Source organism: Molothrus aeneus, chromosome 13 (genome assembly GCF_037042795.1).
Source record: "Molothrus aeneus isolate 106 chromosome 13, BPBGC_Maene_1.0, whole genome shotgun sequence".
In the NCBI taxonomy this organism is placed as follows: Eukaryota; Metazoa; Chordata; class Aves; order Passeriformes; family Icteridae; genus Molothrus; species Molothrus aeneus.
In genome coordinates, this window is record NC_089658.1 from 3,215,446 (window position 1) to 3,237,248 (window position 21,803).

Below are 21,803 nucleotides of genomic sequence, written 5' to 3' on the forward strand. Positions count from 1 at the left end.
GTAGGAATGAGGTATCCATTTATTCTCCTTCCCCTGCACTTCCCAGCGAGGTTTTCCATGGATCCCAGCCCTGGAAAACCCCGAGATCGCCACAAAACCAGGAATGGAAGAGGATGGGGAGCAGGGTGGGATTTGATCCTTCAAAAATCAGGGAAAAAAACGTCCCGGGAGTGGATGTGGAGCCCAAATGGAGCCAGGATCGGGAAGGGAGAAGCTGGGAATGGGAATTTTCTCCCACGTGGAGCTCCCAGGGTAATTCCTGGTGGTTGAGAATTCCTTTGGCCGGCTGGGGATCCCTCCGAGCTCCTCTTCCAGTTCCCTGGGAATTGTCCCATGCTGGAAAAGTGGCTGAGAACCAGGCTGGCTGCAGGAGTGAATCCCAAAATATTTTTGGGATTCTGGGAGCATTTTCCTTGGCTCAGCTCCATCCAGGCTGGGCTCAGAGATGTCGCCTCTGGAGCTCGGGAGTGGCTCGGCACAGATTTAGGGATAAACCCTCAGAGAGAGTCCGGAGGCTGGGAAAGGGCGTGGGAAGCATCCGAAACTGAGGGATGGGAGATGGAAGATGGGATGGGATTCCTGGGAACTCAGGGCCTGGGAACGCTGAGCTGGGCGCCGTTGGCTGCGGGATCGGCCAGCGCGGTTTTTCGGGAAGCGGTGAGCGAGGGGTTGTGCAGGAGCGTGTAGGCCACCCACCAGCGCGCCCGGATCCGCCGGCTCCGCGCTCTTCCCGGAGCCGGATGCTTGGGATGCATCAGCTGGAGGCCTGGAAGGAGACGGGAGCAGCAGTGAGAGGATTCAGATCCTGGAAAAGCGCCAGGAGAGCAGGAGAGGGGTCAGGATAAGGTGCAGAGGGATGGATTCCTGCTGGGAAAGGGGAGCTTGGGATGGAATTCCCAGAGGAGCTGTGGCCACCCCAGAATGCCCAAAGTGCCCAAGGAAAAGTTGGATGGGGTCTGGAGCAGGCTGGGATAGTGGGAGGTGTGCCGGGATGGGCTTTAAGGGCTCTTCCAACCCAAAGTGTTCCAAGATTCCCAGATTCTAGCCCCAGCCCCATTTTCCTGGAGCCACCAAGATCCCAGCACACCCCAAAGAGTCCCATCCCTACCCTGGAGCGGAATCAGCCCATGGATGGATGGATGGATGGATGGATGGATGGATGGATGGATGATGGATGGATGGATGATGGATGGATGATGGATGGATGGATGGATGGATGGATGGATGGATGGATGGATGGATGGATGGATGATGGATGGATGGATGGATGGATGATGGATGGATGATGGATGGATGGATGGATGGATGGATGGATGGATGGATGGATGGATGGATGATGGATGGATGATGGATGGATGATGGATGGATGATGGATGGATCCATGGATGGATGGATGATGGATGGATGATTGATGGATCCATGGATGGATGGATGGATGGATGGATGGATGGATGGATCCATGGATGGATGGATGGATGGATGGATGGATGGATGGATGATGGATGGATGGATGGATGGATGGATGGATGATGGATGGATGGATGGATGGATGATGGATGGATGATGGATGGATGATGGATGGATGATGGATGGATCCATGGATGGATGGATGGATGATGGATGGATGATGGATGGATGGATGGATGGATGGATGGATGGATGGATGGATGGATGGATGATGGATGGATGGATGGATGGATGATGGATGGATGATGGATGGATGGATGGATGGATGGATGGATGGATGGATGGATGGATGGATGATGGATGGATGATGGATGGATGATGGATGGATGATGGATGGATCCATGGATGGATGGATGGATGGATGGATGGATGGATGGATGGATGAATGATGGATGGATGGATGGATGGATGATGGATGGATGATGGATGGATGGATGGATGGATGGATGATGGATGGATGATGGATGGATGGATGGATGGATGGATGATGGATGGATGGATGGATGGATGGATGGATGGATGGATGGATGGATGATGGATGGATGATGGATGGATGGATGGATGGATGGATGGATGGATGGATGATGGATGGATGGATGGATGGATGGATGATGGATGGATGGATGGATGGATGGATGGATGGATGGATGGATGGATGGATGATGGATGGATGATGGATGGATGGATGGATGGATGGATGATGGATGGATGGATGGATGGATGGATGGATGGATGATGGATGGATGATGGATGGATGGATGGATGGATGGATGGATGGATGGATGGATGGATGGATGGATGGATGATGGATGGATGATGGATGGATGATGGATGGATGATGGATGGATCCATGGATGGATGGATGGATGGATGGATGGATGGATGGATCCATGGATGGATGGATGGATGGATGGATGGATGGATGGATGATGGATGGATGGATGGATCCATGGATGGATGATGGATGGATGGATGGATGGATGGATGGATGGATGGATGGATGGATCCATGGATGGATGGATGGATGGATGATGGATGGATGGATGGATGGATGGATGGATGGATGGATGGATGGATTGATGGATGGATGGATGGATGATGGATGGATGGAGGTGTCCCCACACCAACCAGAGGTGCCATCCACCATCCTTTCCCTTCCCCCTGATCCCCCCGGTGTCCCCAGGAATTTGCTGGAATTTTGCATTCATTTTGCATTCCCACCTTCCTCCAGCTGTGTGTCCCGGGGCGGTGCCAGCGGCTCCGGGCGGCCGGGCTGGAGCAGCAGGAAGCAGAAGGCCTTCAGCAGCGGGTGGCACTGGCTGACCTCCACCCTCAGGTAGTGGCAGTAGGTGCGGTACCCTGCGGGGACACCGTGCCCTCGCTGGGGACAGCACTCCCCATTCCCACCCTGGATCCCAGGGGTGGATCCAGCTCTGGTCCCCACAATCCCGGCAGGAAAAGCAGGGGCCATCCTGAGCTCCCCTGAGGTCTCCTCTCCTGTATCCCAGGAGATGAGGGGAAGCCCCACAGCTCATCGCATTTTTTGGGGGATAAATAGCAGGACCCAGCTGGTACCACCTGCTTCAGGTGTTCCATTCCCAACACTCTGAGGCCACCCTCAATCCCAGCAGGAAAATCAGAGGAAGGCCCAAGGTCCCCTGAGGTCCCCCCTCCTTTACCCCGAGACCTGAGGTAACTGCTGGTGAAACTCCAAAGGTCTTCCCCATTTTCTGGGATCAAAGAGCAGGACCAAGCAGGAATCAGGAGAAGCCACCTGCTGCCATCATCCCATTTCCAAGCCACCCTCAATCCCACAGGAAAAATGTGGAGGTCCCTTCTTCTTTATCCCAGGACACGAGGTGACCACTGGGGAAGCTCCAATGTCACCACTCGGTTTTTTTGGGATAAAAAGCAGGAATCAGGAGAAGCTAACTGTTCCAGGTGTTCCACTCCCAACATTTGGGGCCACCCTCAATCCCAGCAGCTCCGGGCCCCCATCCCAACCCCCTGTGGTGGGACAAGGACCCCGCCGGTGGCACGGTGACCCCTCGCGGTCCCACCTGGGTCGAAGGTCTCCACGCCGCGGTGCAGCAGGCTGACGTCCAGCCGGCAGAAGTGGACGGCGTTGTAGAGGCCGGAGATGACCACGCGCCACACGGCGGCCATGGCGCCCACCAGGACGTTGGTGGGGAAGAGCAGGAAGGTGACGATGTACAGCGCGCGCCTGCAGGGCACACAGACCCCCGGGATGGCCCTTCCCGGGAAAACTCCGGCCACCCCAAACCTCCCGGCCCTGCCTGCGTCCGGCCCAGGTGGCTCCATCCCGCCGGGAGAAGCCAACACCCTGGAGAACCGTCAGGAGCTCCTTGTCTCCTTGGAGAGTGAGGAACCAGCCAAAATGAGGGGATGGGATTTTGGGATGGAGGCCACCAGCTCCAGGAGAGCCTCGCTGACCTGCCAGGAGGACACCTGGGTCCCTCTGCCACCCCAGTCTCAGGTGGTGGCACCATCCGTGAGTGAGGGACATCTGCCGGTGGTTTGGGATGGACACCAGCCCCAGAAGAGCCTCTGTGCCCTGCCAGGGGGTGGCACAGGACACTTGGGTCCCTCTGTCACCATGGTCTCAGATGGTGTCACCACCTCAGAGTGAGGGACATCTGCTGGTGGCCTGGGATGGAAACCAACTCCAGGAGAGCCTCGCTGCCACACCAGGAGGATACTCAGGCTCCTCTGTCACCCCGGTCTCTGGTGGGGACACCACAGGGGGCTGAGGGACATCTGCTGGTGGCTTGGGATGGACTCTGGGAGAGCCTCGCTGACCTGCCAGGAGGACACCTGGGTCCCTCTGCCACCCTGGTCTTGGGTGGTGACAACATGTGGGAGTGAGGGACAGCACCTGCCAGTTTGGGATGGACACCAGGAGGACATCTCTGCCCTGCCAGGGCATGGCACAGGACACTTGTGTCCCTCTGTCACCTTGGTCACGGGTGGTGACACCATCCCTGAGTGGGGGACACCTGCCAGTGGTGACCGACCCCCCCGGCCAATCCTGAGGGATCTGGGCTTGGAAATGGGGCCGGTGGAGCAGGGCCACCCTCACCGGTGTCACCCCACCAAAATCCAGGCCAGAACATCTGGAAAAACCTCAGTGGGAGCCTGGAATTGCTGCCAACCCCCACCCTGGGGACAATCGGGGACATCTGGGGACGATGGGGGACGATGGCAGTGTCCGTGTACCTGTTGGTGATCTCCTTCTGCAGGGAATGCTGCTCCAGGAACTGGAAATGGGCCAGGAGATGCTGCACGAGCACAGCCACCACCAGGGTCAGCCAGAAGGGCCTGGAAGGGCAGGTTGGACACTGGGAATGTCCCAAAACACTGGGAATGCCCCAAAACGCCGGGAATGCCCCAAAACACCGGGAATGTCCCAAGGCACCACCCCAGGCAGGAACCTCCAATGGTGTTGGAAAAACCCCACATGGAGCATCCCAAACCTATCCAGGACCATTCCTTGGGGTTTCCCACCCTTCACAGGGACTCACCACATGTTCCAGATCATCCCAAAGAGCAGGATGGACACCGGAAATGTCCCAAAACACTGGGAATGCCCCAAAACGCCGGGAATGCCCCAAAACACCGGGAATGTCCCAAGGCACCACCCCAGGCAGGAACCTCCAATGGTGTTGGAAAAACCCCACATGGAGCATCCCAAACCTATCCAGGACCATTCCTTGGGGTTTTCCACCCTTCACAGGGACTCACCACATGTTCCAGATCATCCCAAAGAGCAGGATGGACACCGGAAATGTCCCAAAGCACTGGGAATGTCCCAAATCAACAGGAATGTCCCAAAATACCGGGAATGTCCCAGAACACCGCCACGGGCCGAAACTTCCAGTGGTGTTGGGAAAAGCCCAAATGGAGCATCCCAAACCCATCCAGGAACATTCCTTGGGGTTCCCAGCCCTTCCCAGCTCACCACATGTTCTGGATCATCCCAAAGAGCAGGATGGACACCAGGAGTGTCCCAAAACGCTGGGAATGTCCCAAAACACTGGGAATGTCCCAAGGTACTGGGAATGTCCCAAGGCACCACCCCAGGCAGCAGAAACCCCCAGCAGTGTTGGAAAAACCCCACATGGAGCATCCCAAAGCCATCCTGGGCCATTCCTTAGGGTTTCCAACCCTTCCCAGCTCACCACATGTTCCGGATGATCCCGAAGAGTGGGGAGCTGGTGCCGAGCTGGAGTGGGATCACCACCAGGAAGGTGAAGGCCACGAAGCAGAGGAAGAAAATCACCTGCTGGATCAGGAGACCTGGAATGGGAACATGGAGCGGGAATCCAGGATGGAACAACAGCTCTCATTCCCCAGATCCCTGCACAGGGCTTTCCCGACAATTCCATAAAAACCCCACCAGTTCCCAAAACCAAGCCAGCATTCCCAAGTGGTTGTCCCCACAATTCCTGAGGGTGAAGATTTTCCCTCTTTTTGGGGTTCCCATCCCCATTCCCAGGATGATCCAGGCTGGGATGGGGACAAGGAGCCCCCAGACTGCGCTGAGGACCAGAGTCTTCCACAGCTTTTCCCACCCAAATATTTGGGATCAAGCCAAACCCAGGCATCATCCCACCCCTTCCTTCTCTTTGAATTCCCAACCCAATTTTTCTGATTTTTTTTTTACAGTTTTTCCAATTATTTTTCCAATTTCTCCCAATTCCCAACCATCCGGTGTTCCCAAAATCCGCCAGATTCCGTTTGAGGAAACGGGGTTAAAAACCCTCTTGAAAACGGGACAAAAATGGGGAATTGCTGCTTAATCCTTAGGAAAATCAGGATCCCCATCCCGTGATCCCAAAGTCCTGTTACCCAGGCAGGCGAAGGCCGCCTGGAAGCTGGAGAAGGCCATCCAGCAGACGAGGGATTCCCGGGAAGGCCGCAGGATGTGGGCCTTGGAAAACACGTCCAGCACGGCGCCCTGGTACAGCGCCCGCAGGTTGGACCTGGAGGGAAAACAGCCTGGGAATGGGGCCAGGGACATCGGGAATGGAGGTGGGGACATTGGGAATGGGAGCACTGGGAAAGGGAACAGGGACATCGGGAATGGGGCTGGGAACATTGGGAATGATGATGGGGACATTGGGAATGGGAACATCAGGAATGGGGGTGGGGACATCGGGAATGGGGGTAGGGAATACTGGGAATGGGAATATCAGGAATGGAGAGGGAAACATTGGGAATGGAGCCAGGGTCATTGGGAATGGGGATGGGGACATTGGGAATGGGGATATTGGGGATGGGGATGGGAATATTGGGAATTGGGATGGGGACATCAGGAATGGGGACAGGGACATTGGGAACAGGCCTGGGAACATCAGGAATGGGGGCATTGGGAATGGGGCTGGGAATATTGGGAATGGGGATTGGAATATTGGGAATCAGGAATGGGAACATTAGGAATGATTATGGGAATATTGGGAATGGGGCCAGGGACATTGGGAATGAGCATGGGGACATCAGGAATGGGGATGGGAATATTGGGAATGGGAATGGGGACATCGGGAATGGGGATGGGGACATCGGGAATGGGAACATTGGGAAAGGGGACAGGGACATCGGGGATGGGCCTGGGAACATCGGGAATGGGGCTGGGAATATCAGGAATGGGAACATTGGGAATGATGATGGGAATACTGGGAATGGGGCCAGGGACTTTGGGAATGGGCGTGGGGACATCGGGAATGGGGATGGGGACATCGGGAGAGGGAATATTGGGAATGGGGCTGGGGGTATCAGGAATGGGGCTGGGGGTATCAGGAATAGAAACGTTGGGAATGGGAATTCTGGGGCTGGGAATGGCGGGGGCGGGGCCGGCCCCACCTGTGCATGCCCAGGCTGCGGAGCAGCATGGCGCAGGTGAGCAGGCAGCACAGCACCAGCGAGCAGATGTAGCACACTGCGGAAAAACGGGAAAAAACCCTGGATTTGGGGTTGGGAATAATTCCGGGAGTAGGATTTTGCTGGGAATTGTGCCTTGGGGATGGGGACAGAAACATTGGGATTCGCATTGTGCCTCAGTTTCCCCTTTTGCCACTCCCACTTTCAGCTCCCAAGAGGGGGTAGACAGGACAGAGCGAGGGAAAAGGGGAAGGGAAATCCAGGAAAATCCCTGGAGCGAGCTGGGATGGGGGTCTTGGGAAAGAGGATCTGCGGGAAAGAGGGAGGAGGGAAAAAATGGGATGAGAGAGGTTTGGGGATCCAGGAAAAGCCCCAGAAATCCTCCCTGGAGCTGGTGGGATCCCAAGGAAGGATCCCTGCTCTTCCTTTATCCCTGGAATTACCTGATCCCTGAAATTCCTTTATCCTGGGAATTCTCTCATCCTTGAAATTCCCTCAGCCCTGCTATGCCTTCATCTCTACTCCCTGATCCCTGAAGTTCCCTGATCCTTAGAATTCCTTGATCCCTGAAATTCCCTGATCCCTGAATTTCCCTGTTCCCTGAATTTCCCTGGTCCCTGGAATTCCCTGATCCCTTTTCTTCCTTCTTCCCTGCGCTTCCCTCATCCCCCATCCAAGGATTTCCACTCTCCAGGGATCCAGGCCCATCTGTTCGCTTCCAGCACATTTCCAAGCCCGCAGCATCTGCTGCCAGCTCTTCCCTCTGGCTCTTCCCAATGGCTTTTCCCGGAGTCTCTTCCCGCCTTGGCACGCGCCAGCCTGGCACAGCCCCATCCCTGCCAGCTGCTCCTGAAATCCCGCTGGAATCCACCCAGTCCCTGCCATCCACTCCCAAAATCCCCCTGGATTCGGCCCCATTCCATCCCCTGGGCCAGGAATCTTCCCCACATCCCCCTGGAATCCTCCACATCCCATCCTCCCAAAATCCTTCTGGAATCCTCCCAGTCCCAGGCTCCAGGTGGGGAATCCTCCCAAAATCCCCCTGGAATCTACCCAATCTCATCCTCTGGGTGGGGAATCTTCTGGAAATCCCCCTGGAATTCACCTCATCCCATCCTCCATGTGAGGAATCCTCCCAAAATCCCCCAGAATTTGCCCCATCCCATCCTTCAGGCGGGGAATCCTCCACAATCCCTCTGGAATCCTCCCTGTCCCATCCACTGGGCAGGGAATCTTCTGGAAATCCTTCTGGAATCTGCCCCATCCTGTTCTCTGGGCCAGGAATCCTCTGGAAATGCCCCTGGAATCCTCCCAGTCCCATCCTCCCAAAATCCTTCTGGAATCCTCCCAGTCCCATCCTCCAGGTGAGGAATCTTCTGGAAATCCCTCTGGAATCCACCCAATCTCATCTTCCAGGTGAGGAATCCTCCCAAAATCCCCCTGGAATTCACCGCCTGGAATCCACCCCATGTCATCCTCCAGGTGGGGAATCCTCAAGAAATCCCTCTGGAATCCCCTCTGGAGCATTGATCCGGCTGGCATCGGGATTGGGATAGGTAGCGGGATCTGGATTGGGATCTGGATTGGGATTGGGATTTGGATTGGGATTTGGATTGGGATTGTAATCGTGATCGTGATCAGGATTGGGATCTGGATTGGGACTGGGATTGGGATTGGGATCAGGATTGGGATTGGGATCAGGATTTGGATTGGGACTGGGATCATGATTGTGATTGTGATTGTGATCGGGATTGAGATAGTGATCAGGATTGGGATCTGGATCTGGATTGGGACTGGGATCAGGATCGTGATCGGGTTTGGGATCGTGATCTGGATTGTGACTGGGATTGTGATTGTGATCATGATCGGGATCGGTATTGGCATTGGTATTGGGATTGTGATCAGGATTGGGATCGTGATCGGGATTGGGATCTGGATTGTGACTGGGATTATGATCGTGATCATTATCACGATCGGGATGGGGCTGTGGCTGCACCTTCCAGCGCCCACAGGAAGTGCTGGGCCGTGCGCAGCTCCTGCTCCAGGTCCCCGGGCACGGCCGCGCCCTGCGAGGGCACCAGCCCGAACTGCACCAGCAGCAGCACCACGTCCTTGGTCATCCCCGCCCGGACAATGCGCAGCGTGGGCACCACGGCCACCAGCAGCAGCACGGCCACCTGCGGGACACGGGGGACGCCTCAGCGCCCGCTCGGATCCCCCGGGATTTCGGGATTTATGGCTCAGATCCCGCGAGATTTTGGGATTTAAGGCTCAGATCCTGAGGGACTTACAGCTCAAATCCCATGGGATTTCGTGATTCATGGTTGGATCCTGCAGGATTTCAGGACTTATGGCTTGGATCCCATGGGATTTATGTCTCAGATCCCGCAGGGATTTATGGCATGGATCCCATGGGATTTCAGAGTTTACAGCTTGGATCCCACAGGATTTAGGAATTTACAGCTCAGATCTCACGGGATTTTGTGATTTATGGCTCGGATCCCACAGGATTTATGGCTCAATCCCACAGGATTTCTGGATTCACAGCTCGGATCACATGGGATTTTGGGATTTACAGCACGGGTCCCACAGGACTTCAGGATGCATGTCTCAGATCTCACAGGATTTAAGGATTTACGGCTCAAATCCCATGGGATTTAACACTAGGATCTCAGAGGATTTTGGGATTTATGGCTCGGATCGTGTGGGATTTGTGGCTCAAATCCTGTGGGATTTTGGGATTTACTGCTCAGATCCAACAGAATTTCAGGATTTACAGCTGGGATCCCGCAGTATTTACAGCTCAAATCACACAGGATTTTGGGATTTACAGCTGGGATCCCGTGGGATTTAGGGCTCAAATCCCATGGGATTTTGGTTATTATGGCATGGATCCCACAGGATTTAGGAATTTACAGCCCAGATCCTGCAGGATTTATGGCATGGATCCCGCAGGATTTCAGGATGTATGGCTGGGATCCTGTGGGATTTAGGGATTTATGGCTGGGATCCCACAGAATTCTGGGATCTAGGGCTTGGATCCCACAGGATTTAGCAATTTACAGCTGGGATCCTACAGGATTTTGGGATTTTTGTGAGTGTGGAATTCCAGAAGGAATTTTAATGCCATTCCTGGGTGACCCCCAGGATCCTCCAGGAATGTCACCTGGTAGACAGCGATGACGGCCACGGTGACGGACACCACCAGCTTCAGCGGGATCCGGAATCCTGGAGGGAAAATTGGGAATTTGGGGTGGTGGAGCAGGATCAGGGTGCACACGGCAAAGGGAGCACCCTTTGGAATGGGATTTCCACAGGGAATTCCTGCTGGGATGCAGAGTCAGGAATGAATGGATGGGTCCATCCTGCTTTTCCATGGAAACTTGGGATATTCCCTGCCCCCTTCATGGATGGGAATGGCTCTGCATTCCCAGGATTTCACCCCCTCCATGCAGGACAATTCCCTTCCATGGATTTATGGGACCTCCATGAGAATCCCATCTTTCCCAGGACCCCTTTTCCATGGAGATGGGGACTCCATGGGTTTCCCATCATTCCCAGGTCTCTTTTCCATGGATTTATGGGGCCTCCATGGGTTTCCCGTAATTCCATGGATTTATGGGGCCTCCATGGGTTTCTCATCACTCCCATCACTCCCAGGACCCCCTTTCCATGGATTTGTGGATTCCTGCCCCAAGCACGGCTGGATTTGGGCTCCAAGCCAGGCCAGGTTGGACAGGGCTTGGAGCAACCCAGGATTTTGGGAATGGCCTGGCTTATCCATAAATCCCAACCCCAACAGTTGCCAGATTCCATGGAATTTTCCAGGTGCTCACCTTCCTCAGGAATGTAGATGTAGGAGAGCAGGTAGGAGCGGATCCGGGAGCCGAGGCTCTCATCAATCTTGACGGAGCTGCGGGAGGTGGGAGAGGGTGACATTCCCATCCCATCTTGGGGAATGGGAATTGCTGGCAATGGGATTTGCCGGAAATGGGAATTTCCATCCTTACCTCCCTTTCTGGTCCCTCTTGGACAGCAGGGCCTTGAGGTACTTCCTGTAATAGCTTTTCCCGGAAATCTGGGCATAACGGATGGATTTGGGGTGGCAGAACTGCCCTGGCCACCCCCTCATCCCGGGCGTATCCCGAGAGGAATTCCCGAGCCCGGGCCAACATATGGAATGTGCGGTGTTGGTATGGAAAAGTGGGAATAAAGTGGGATTATGTTCCCAAACCCCTGTGGGATCCCTCGTTCCCCCATGAGGGGTCACCTCAGGCCTTTCCCTCTTTTCCCTCCTCTCTTCCCAACAAAGCTCCAAGCTCCGGGGATTATCCGGGAAAATGAGGAGAGCCTGGAGCCGGCCTGAACGGAGCCATTGATGGCGGGAGCCTCTTGTGTAAGGGATTTATCCCAAAGGAATTTCCTGACCCCGCTGCCGGTGTGGGGACAGCAATGGAGAACCCCCAGCAGGGGGGGGGGGAACATGTGGAGATCCTGATCCCAATCCCAATCCCGATCCCAAACCCAGTCCCAGGATAGCAATGGAGAACCCCAGCGGCAGGGCCAGGAGGGGAATGCACGGAGATCCCGATCCCAATTCTAATCCCAAAACCAATCCCAGGAGAGCAACGGAGAACCCCTGGCAGCAGAGCTGGGAGGGCAATACACGGAGATCCCGGTGCTGATCCCAATCCCGATCCCAATCAGGTTCAATACCAATGATGATCCCGATCCCGACCCCAATCCCAATCAGACTCTCAATCCTGATCCTGATCTTGATCCCAATCCTGATCCTGTTCCCAGTTCTGGTCCTGATCCCAATCCCGATCCTGATCCCGAGTTCCCGTGTCCGTACCCGCGGCTCGGGGCTGTCCCCGTTCCGGAGGCTGCGCAGGAGCTGCGCCGGGTACCAGAGGCTGAGCAGGGACAGGGACAGCAGCACGGGGACATGGGACAGCAGCGAGTACAGCTGGTGGATCTGCGCGGGGACACGGGGTCACTGCCACTACCCTGGGGACACGGGGTCACTGCCACCACCCCAGGGTCACTGCCACCACCCAGGGGACACCGCATCACTGCCACCGCCCCAGGGTCACTGCCACCACCCTGGGGACACGGGGTCACTGCCACCACCCCACGGTCACTGCCACCACCCTGAGGACACGGGGTCACTGCCACCACCCAGGGGACACCGCATCACTGCCACCGCCCCAGGGTCACTGCCACCGCCCTGGGGACACGGAGTCACTGCCACCACCCCAGGGTCACTGCCACTGCCTGGGAACGCCACCACTGCCCCAGGGACACTGCCACCACACTGGGGCCACCACCACCACCACCCCCAGGGACAGAGGGCCACTGCCACCACCCTGGGGACACCGCATCACTGCCACTGCCCAGGGCCACTGCCACCACCGTGGGGACACTGCCACTGCCCTGGGGACACTGCCACTATGCCCAGGGACAGTGCCACTACCCTGGGGACACAGACAAGGGGTCACTGCCACCAGCCCAGCCAGGGGACACTGCAGGGACACCCTGGGGGCTGGCCAGGGAGCCACAGCACCTCAGGGCCACTCCAGGAAGCCACCTCCACTTTGGGCCACCTCGCTGTCCTTTTCCCGGCCTTGGGGCCACTCGAGGTGGTGACAAGGGAGCCACAACCCCTCAGTGCCACCACAGCAAGCTGTGCCACCTGAGGGCCACCCCAGGAGGTGACAAGGAAGCCCCATGGCACTTCAGGGCCACCCCAGCAAGCGGTGCCACCTCAGGGTCACTCAAGGAGGTGACAAGGGAGCCAAGACCCCTCAGAGCCACCCCGGGAAGCCACAGCCGCGCGGTGCCACCCACCTTGGGTGCCAGGGGACACTGTGCGCGGTGCCAGGCCTGCGCCCCGCAGTGTCCCCAGGCCAGCAGGGTCCCCGCGGCGTAGCCCAGGCGGTGCCGGGGGCCAGCGCAGGCCAGCAGGGGCGAGTAGAGCGCCGGGAAATAGAGCAGGGCCAGAACCTTCCAGAACTCTGCCACAGCGACAGCGCGGCGTCAGCAGGGACACTGATGGCACCAGGGGGGGACACGCCACCCTGGGACACTGGCACTGCCCTGGGACACTGCCCTGGGACACTGGCACTGCCCTGGGGTCACTGCCACCACCCAGGGGACACAGGGTCACTGCCACCAGCCCAGCCAGCCCTTCCCAGGGATGGGGATTTGGGAACTCCGAGCCCTTCCCAGAGTGGGGATTTTGGAGATTCTGAGCTTTTTGTGGGGTGGGGATTTGGGAATTCCGAGCCCTTTCCGGGTGGGGATTTTGGGAATTCTGAGCCCTTCCCAGGTGGGGATTTGGGAGCTCCGAGCCCTCCCGAGGCTGGGCTGAGGGCGCTCCGTGTCTCACCGCGGGCCGTGGGTGTCCCCGCGGGTGTCCCCGAGGGCGGCAGCAGCGGCAGCGGGTGCGGGTCCAGCAGCAGCCGGCAGAGCTCGGAGCAGAGCAGCGCCAGCACCGCCGCGGCCACGGCGCGGTGCCCGTCCTGCTCCAGCAGATTCCCGGGGCTGCAACGGTCGGGAATGCCCGGGGAGGGACAGCGGGAATTCTGAGCCCTTCCCAGGGAGGGATCTGGGGAATTCCGGGTCCTCCCCAAGGATGGGATTTTCAAATCTCCGAGGTCTTTCCAGGATGGGGATTTTTGAATTCTGAGCACTTTCCAGGGAGGGATTTTGGGAATTCCCGCTCCTCCCCAGGGAGGGGACTTTGGGAATTACGAGTCCTTTCCATGGAGGGGAATTTGGGAATTCCCACTCCTTCCCAGAGAGGGGACCAGCGGGGTTTGGGAATTCCAAGCCCTTTGCAGGGATGGGATTTGGGAATTCTGAGTTGTTTCCAGGGAGGGGACTTGGGAATTCCTAGTGCTTTCTAAGGAAGGATCAACAGGGTTTGGGAATTACGAGTCCTTTCCATGGAGGGGATTTTGGGAATTCTGAACCATTTCCAGGGTGGGATCAGCAGGATTTTGGGAATTCCAGGTCCTTTTCAGGGAGGGATTTAGGAATTCCCAGCCCTTTGCAGCAAGGGGATTTTGGGAATTCTGAGCCCTTTCTAGGGAGGGATCAGCAGGATTTTGGGAATTCCATACCTGAGCAATCCTGGGACGCCGTTCCAGCAGCTCAGGTGGAGCCGGCGGCGCTTGACCAGGAAGGACAAGGCCACGATCACGGCCAGCTGGAACAGGATGGAAATCCATGGAAAAGGGTCCTGGAGTGCTGGGAACCCCATGGAGATCCCATAAATCCATGGAAAAGGTCCTGGGAATGATGGGAGTGATGGGAACCCCATGGAAACCCTATAAATCTATGGAAAAGAGACCTGGGAATGATGGGAATGATGGGATCCTCATGGACACCCCATGAATCCATGGAAAAGGGTTCTGGGAATGATGGGAATCCCATGGAGACCCCATTTGCATGGGAAAGAGGCCTGGGAATGATGGGAACCCCATGGAAGTCCCATAAATCCATGGAAAAAGGTCCTGGGAATGATGGGAATGATGGGATCCTCACGGAAATCCCATAAATCCATGGAAAGGGGGTCCTGGGAATGATGGGAATCCCATGGAGGCGGAAAAGAGACCTGGGAATGGTGGGAATGATGGGAATCCCATAAATCTACGGAAAAGGGGCCCTGGGAGTGGTGGGATCCTCATGGAAACCTTACAAATCCATGAGAAAGAGACCTGGGAATGATGGGAATCCCATGGAAATCCCATAAACCCATGGAAAGGGGTTCCGGGAATGATTTGGGAGGAACTTTAGAGTTCTTGTCCCACAGGGAAATGAAATCCCACAAATCCGGGAATTCCGGGATGGTTTAGGCGGGAAAATCCATCCAAGATGAATGGCAATGGAACGTGGGCATGTGGGATTGGGATTTTTCCGGGAATTTTGGGGCGGGGATGGGGATTTTGGGGTGGATACTCACGGAAATGGGAGCCATGATGGTGTGGTACATGTGGGGGGAGATTGTGGGGTGGCATTCCGGGATGGCGTCGGGAAAAAGGCTGGAAAAATGGAAAAATCCCGGATTTGGGTGGGTTTAATCCTAAAAGGGCTGGGAAAATGGGAAAAATCCCAGATTTGGGTGGATTTAAACCTAAAGGGCTGGAAAAATGATGGAAAAATGGGAGAAATCCTGGATTTTGGTGGGTTTAACCCTAAAGGGTTGGAAAAAATGATGGGAAATGGGAAAATCCCAGATTTGTGTGGGATTAATTCTAAAAGGGCTGGGAAAACTGGGAAAAACAATGGGAAAACAGGAAAAATCCCATATTTGGGTTTAGCCCTAAAAGGGCCAAGAAAATGATGGAAAAATGGGAAAATCACAAATTTGTGTGGGATTAATCCTAAAAGGGTTGGGAAAATGGGAAAAATCCCAGATTTTAATGGGAATAAATCTGGGAATGACAGGGACGGCCCCAAAAATTCCAGGGCCAAAAATCCAGGAATAAATCCGGGAATGACCAAAAATTCCAGGATTTTTAGAGGGTCCAAAACTCAGGGAATGGACACTTAGGGACATTTTGGGAATATTTTTGGGATATTTGGGGCCATTTGGGGGACCTTTTGGGGACATTTTTGGGGATATTTTGGAAATATTTTTGGGACATTTTGGGGCCATTTGGGGGACATTATGGGGACATTTTGGGGCCACTTTTGGGGACATTTTGGGGATGTTTTGGGGACTTTTGGGGGGACATTTTTGGGACAGTTTTGGGGACATTTTGGGGAATATTTTGGGGCTATTTTGGGGCCACTCTTAGTGAAATATTGGGGACATTCTGAGGACACTTTGGGGACATTTTGGGGACATTATTGGGGACACTTTTGGGGACATTCTGGGGACATTTTAGGGCCACTCACTCATCGTGGGGTGCAGACTCCGTGGATTCGTAGATGTACCAGTCGGATCCCAAATCCTCATCCAGGAAAATTCCCGGCTCCAGGGGGGAATCCCGAAATCCCATGGAGCCATTGGGGGCCATGGCTGCCCCTTCCCCCGGGATCCCCGCAGCTGAAAAAGCAGGAAAAACCCCGGGAAAAATGCTGGAAAAGTGGGAAAAACCCCAGGAAAGTGGGAAAAATAATGGGAAAGTGGGAAAAAAAGCTGGGGAAAGAGGGGAAAATGTGGGGAAAAGAGGGAAAAACTCTGGGAAATGGGAAAATTGTGAGAAAAGCGGGAAAAACGCCAGGAAAAGTGGGAAAAATGGGGAAAAGTGGGATAGGGACTGGAGAAGTGAGAAAAACGCTGGGAAAAGGGGGATGAGGGCTGGAAAAGTGGGAAAAAGATGGAGAAAATTCCGAGAAAAGTGGGAAAAAAGCCGGGGAAAGCGGCTCCGATCCCAATTCCCAGCTGATCCTCGCTGTTCCCGCAGCCGGGGCGGGGCCGCTCCCGGGGCCGATCCCGAGGCTCTGGAGCCGATCCCGCCTTTGTTTGGGTTTTCTTGGGAATTCTCGGAGATGGAAAAGCGGCGCGAAGGTCGCGGGGGGGAGGGGCAGCGGCGCTGTCCCCAAAGTGCCACCAGCGGCGACATCGCCAGCCCGGGAACCGTCCCCAGAGCCACGCCGGGAATTCCGGACCCGCTTGGCCCCCGGAAAACCCCAAAAAGTCCCCAAATGCCACCTGAGGGGCCTGGGGACACCCCGGGAGCAGCTCCAGGGACAGCCCTGGAGACGCTGGGGACATTCCAGGGCCTGGGGACACCCCGGGAGCAGCGCGGGGATTTCCCTCCCCAGGGTCCCCAGGGGACAGCGGGAGCAGCCCCGGGCACATCCCAGGATTTGGGGACGCGGCTCGGGGATGTCCCCAGGGCCGCCAGGGGACAGCTGGGGCTGGCTCTGCTCCAGCGCTGCAATTCCCTCGGGATCGGGATGGAAAATTTGGGATTTGTGCCTCCCTTCCCAAAAATCCGCCGGGAATCAGAGCCCGCCCCCTCCAGGGTCCTTGTCAGGGTGATCCCAAATCCCAGTTTGGGATCCCACAAATCCCAAATCCCAGTTTGGGATTGCAGCAATCCCAGATCCCATCCCAAATCCCATCCTGGGTTTGGGAGCTGGGAATGGGCTTTGGGTATTGGGAATGGGATGTGGGATTTGGGAATGGAATTTGGGTTTGGGAATGGGCTTTGGGTTTGGGAATGGGCTTTGGGATTTGGGAATGGGGTTTGGGATTTGTGGTTTGGGATTGGGGTTTGGGAGTTCCCGATTTTTTCAGCCTCATTCTCGATTTTCCCACACAGGGAAAGGCTCATTCCCGATTTCCAGGCAGGCTCATTCCTGATTTTTAGAGAAGGGCTCATTCCCGATTTTCTGGAAGGGCTCATTCCAAAATTTCCCTGATTTTCCGCCTCTGGCGCGCCCCGGGAATTGTCCCCCGCCATAGAATTGGATCCCTCAGCTCCTTCCTGATGCCAAAACCCCCAAAAAAGAGGCGGGAACGCCAAGATCCCAGCGGGATCCGCATTCCCGGCCCGGCCCTTCCCAGCTCCCGCGTTTTCCTTGGAATCCGATCCCGCCGCTCCTCCCGCGACCTTGGAGCGCTCCATGAAACTCCCGCCCATCCCCCACCCCCGGCTCCCGGGAACTTCGGGATCCGGGATAAAACCGGGAATGGGATCCTGGAGGGAATTCCCAGAACAAAACCGGGAAGGGGAAAAGAGGATCCAGGAGGGAATTCCCAGATCCTGGAATGAAAGTGGGAGTGGAAAAAGGGGATCCAGAATAAAACCAGGAATGGGAGAGGGATCCAGGAGAGAATTCCCAATTCCTGGAACTAAACCAGGAAGGGAAAAAAGGGATCCAGAATAAAACAGGAAAAGGAAAGGGGATCTGGAGGGAATTCCCAGATCCCAAAATAAACTGGGAATGGGATCCAGGAGGGAATTCCCAGAATAAAATTGGGAATGGAAAATTGATCCTTGAGGGAACTCCTGGAATAAAACTGGGAAGGGGAAAGGGGATCCAGGAGGGAATTCCCTGATCCCAATCCAGTTTTTAATCAAAATGATCCAAATTTCATTCCAGGGTTTTCCAGGGAATTCTTGGGCTGGGGGCAGGGGGGTTGGGATCATCAGGATTGCTCTTAATTCCCAATCCTGATCCCTGCAAATCCCAAAAGTGGGTTTAGGATCAGATCCCACCACCCCAGCACCCCCCAAGAGACCCCAAACTCGGCGATCCGGCCCCAAAACGATCCCAAAATCACTGTGGGAACAAAGGGACGGAGCTCCCGAACCCTCGGAAGCCTCTCCAGTTGTTTTTTATTTTTTGGGAAAAGCCTCTGGAAAAGCAGCCCCAGAGCTCTCCAAACCCCACAGACATCCCAGAGACTGCACAGAGATTCCAGGACTATCCCAAGGGACTGAGGAGCTTTTTCCCAACGCCATTCCCAGCTCCGTTTCCAATCCTGTTCCCAACCCCATTTCTAACCCCATTCCCAATCCCACCCCAAAATCCCCCGTGTTCCCCCATTCCCAAAATCCCGGGAGCTGCCCCAGGTCTTCCCAACTCCATTCCCCACCCCATTCCCAATCCCATTTCCATTCCCAACCCCATTCTCAACCCCATCCCTGTTCTCCTTGATCCCATCCCAAAATTCCCCCAAAATCCCCCGTGTTCCCCCATTCCCAGAATCCTGGGAGCTGCTCCAGCTCTTCCCAGTCCCATTCCCAACCCATTCCCAGTTCTCCCCCAATCCCATGCCAAAATTCCCCCAAAATTCCTCCAGCTCCCCCATTCCTAGAGCCCCGGGAGCTGCTCCAGCTTTTCCCAATTCCATTCCCAACCCTATTCCCAACCCCATTCCAGACCCCATCCCTGTTCTCCTTTATCCCATCCCAAAATTCCCCCAAAATCCCCCATGTTCCCCCATTCCCAAAATCCTGGGAGCTGCCCCAGGTCTTCCCAACCCCATTCCCAACCTCATCCCTAATCCTATTCCCAACCCTATTCCTGACCCCATTCCCAGTCCCATCCTCCCATTTTCCCCTGATTCCATCCCAAAATTTCCCCAAAATTCCTCCAGTTCCCCCATTCCCAGAATCGCAGGAGCTGCTCCAGCTTTTCCCAACCCCATTCCTGACCCCATTCCCATTCCTGGCCCCATTCCCGTTCTCCTTGATCCCATCCCCAAATTCCCCCCAAATCCCTGCAGTTCCCCCATTCTCCAGAATCCCAAATCCTGATCCTGGGGTCCCAGGGAAAGGGAAACCCGGGGGGTGAAATCCCTGCTTGGGGGTGGAATTTTTGGGGGATTTTTGGGAATTCCCACACCCCCCGGGCAGGGTTTGGGTCCTCTGAGGATGAAATCCCGGCCAGGGGGAAGAATTTGGGATTTTTTTCGGATTTCTCTGATCCTGGAATGACAGAGACCCCAGGCAAAGGGAAACCGGGGGTGAAATTCCTGCTGGGGGGTGGGATTTGGGATTTTCTGGGGGATTTTCCAGAATGGAATGCCAGAACCCCCCGGGAAGAGAAAACCGGGATGAAAGCGCTGCTGGGGAGAGGAATTTGGGATTTTTGGGATTTTCCTCATCCTGGGATTCTGCAGCCCCCGGGAAAAAGGAACCGGGGGGGTTAAACCCCTGCAGGGGGGGCAGAATTTGGGATTTTTGGGAATTCCCGCTTCCCCAGGGTGGGATTTGGGTCCTCTGGGGGTTAAATCCCTGCTCGGGGCGCGGGGTCGGGGGGGTCAGAATTTGGGAATTTTTGGGGATTTTTGGCGATTCCAGCACCCCCCCGGGCAGGATTTGATCCCGAAATTCCCACCCTGGAATTCTCAGCCGAGGCGGGAGAGGAAACAACCCCAACGCCACAAAAAGGGGGAGGGGAAAAGAGGGAAAAACCCCAAATCCGGGTTTACCTTCTCCTTCTCCCTTCGCTCCCTCCTTCCGGCGAGCCGGGCTTTGCTAAGCTCGGTCTAAAGGCCGGCCCGGCCCGGCCATGCAGCTCGGGACGCTCCGGAGGCTCCGGGAACTGCGGGAACTTTGGGATTTTGGGAAAACTTTGGGATCTTTATGCCCTCCATGGAGCCTTGGCCGGGGGCCACGCGCGGGGCTTTAGGGATTTAAACCCGGCCCAGCGGGGCTTGGGGCTGAGCTCTGAGGGGAGGAGGCGGCTCCGAGCCTTTCCCGGGATTTGGGAGTTGCTGGGATGGACGGGGAATGTCGGGAATGGGATGGGAGCTTTGGGATGAGGAGCGGCGGGAGCGGAGCGCGATCCTTTCCCCAAATCCCAGAAATTTCCTGGGGTTTTTCGGGAGTTTGGGGCTGAAGCCCCCTGGGATGGCGGGGGAACACAGGGGCTGGGGTGATCCCACAGGGATTGGGGTGGACAAAACTGAACCTGATTCTTTCACCAGATCCCGAGGTTTTTTTGGGATCTGTTGGGAATTTTGGGGAAAACCTCCTTGGGATAGAGGGGGAAGGGCAGGGGGAGCTGATCCCGATCCTTTCCCCTAAATCCCGAGGTTTTATTGGGGTTTTCTGGGAATTTGGGGGCCAAAGCTCCTTAGGATGGAGGGGGAAGGGTAGGGGAATCTGAGCTCGATCCTTTCCCCTAAATCCCAAAATCCCAAGGTTTTATTAGGATTTCTTGGGAATTTGGGGGCCAAAGCTCCTTGGGGTGGAGGGGGAGCACAGGGATTGGGATGATCCCACAGGGATCGGGATGATCCTGCAGGGGTTCGGATGGGAACCTCCCTCATTCTTGGTGGGACGAAATCCAGGGAAAGCTGTCCCCAAATCCCACGGTTTTCTTAGGATTTCTTGGGAATTCAGGGATCCTTTCCCCAAATTCCCCAAACCCTACAGCTGGTTTTGGGATTTGGCCTCTCCTGGCACATCTGGGAAGGGAATTTGGGGAAAAACATCCCTGGGATGGAGGGGGGAATGCAGGGATTGTGATGATCCCATAGGGATTGGGAGGATCCCACAAGGATTGGGATGAGCCCTCAAAGACCAGGATAATCCCACAGGGATTGGGATGATCCCACAGGGATCAGGATGAGCCCACAAGGATCAGGATGTGCAAAGCCAAGCCCGATCCTTTCCCCAAATCCCAAATCTTGCCATTTTCTTGGGATTTCTTGGGATTTTGGGAACACCAAACCCGGGGATCATCCCCAGGGATCCCACAGAGAACGTGGGAAAGGGACGGAAAAGATTTTGGGATGCCCAGAGGGCGGGAGCAGCCCCAAACCCATCCTCCATCCCACAAATCCCGGAGCTCGGGGAAAAACCTCGGGAATGCGGACAAATCCCCACGTGACGCCAAATCCCGGCAAAATTCATCCGGGCGGAAAATCCCGTTGAATTTTTAGCCCGAGCCTCGTGACCCCGAGGGATCTTTGGGATTTGTTTTGCTTTTCCCACTTTTCCCAGGGTTGTTTTTAAAGG

General features: G+C 55.7%; 1 protein-coding gene across 1 annotated transcript; it reads right to left on the reverse strand.

The window, feature by feature from the left end:
- Position 1: 1 nt before the first annotated feature.
- On the reverse strand, positions 2–20,377 carry STRA6 (signaling receptor and transporter of retinol STRA6). Its single transcript, XM_066558780.1, has 18 exons — positions 20,270–20,377; positions 16,273–16,423; positions 15,335–15,413; positions 14,493–14,578; positions 13,757–13,911; positions 13,216–13,382; positions 12,221–12,343; positions 11,376–11,443; positions 11,202–11,278; positions 10,532–10,593; positions 9,362–9,542; positions 7,348–7,423; positions 6,337–6,470; positions 5,667–5,784; positions 4,705–4,806; positions 3,528–3,691; positions 2,689–2,826; positions 2–766 (listed from the first exon to the last, which is right to left on the reverse strand). Exons 2-18 carry the CDS (start codon positions 16,392–16,394, stop codon positions 588–590), a joined length of 2,031 nt encoding a protein of 676 aa, XP_066414877.1. The 5' UTR covers positions 16,395–16,423; positions 20,270–20,377; the 3' UTR covers positions 2–587.
- Between the last annotated feature and the right edge of the window lie 1,426 nt (positions 20,378–21,803).

What these genes read in the sequence shown, in the direction of transcription:
- STRA6 (XM_066558780.1), bottom strand. Translation starts at nt 16,394, where the DNA reads ATGGCCCCCAATGGCTCCATGGGATTTCGGGATTCCCCCCTGGAGCCG. An exon ending in CCATCATGGCTCCCATTTCC is followed by an intron (nt 14,579 to 15,334) that starts GTGAGTATCCAC and finishes ATCCTGTTCCAG; the next exon opens with CTGGCCGTGATCGTGGCCTT. An exon ending in CTTCCTGTGGGCGCTGGAAG is followed by an intron (nt 7,424 to 9,361) that starts GTGCAGCCACAG and finishes GTTTTTCCGCAG; the next exon opens with TGTGCTACATCTGCTCGCTG.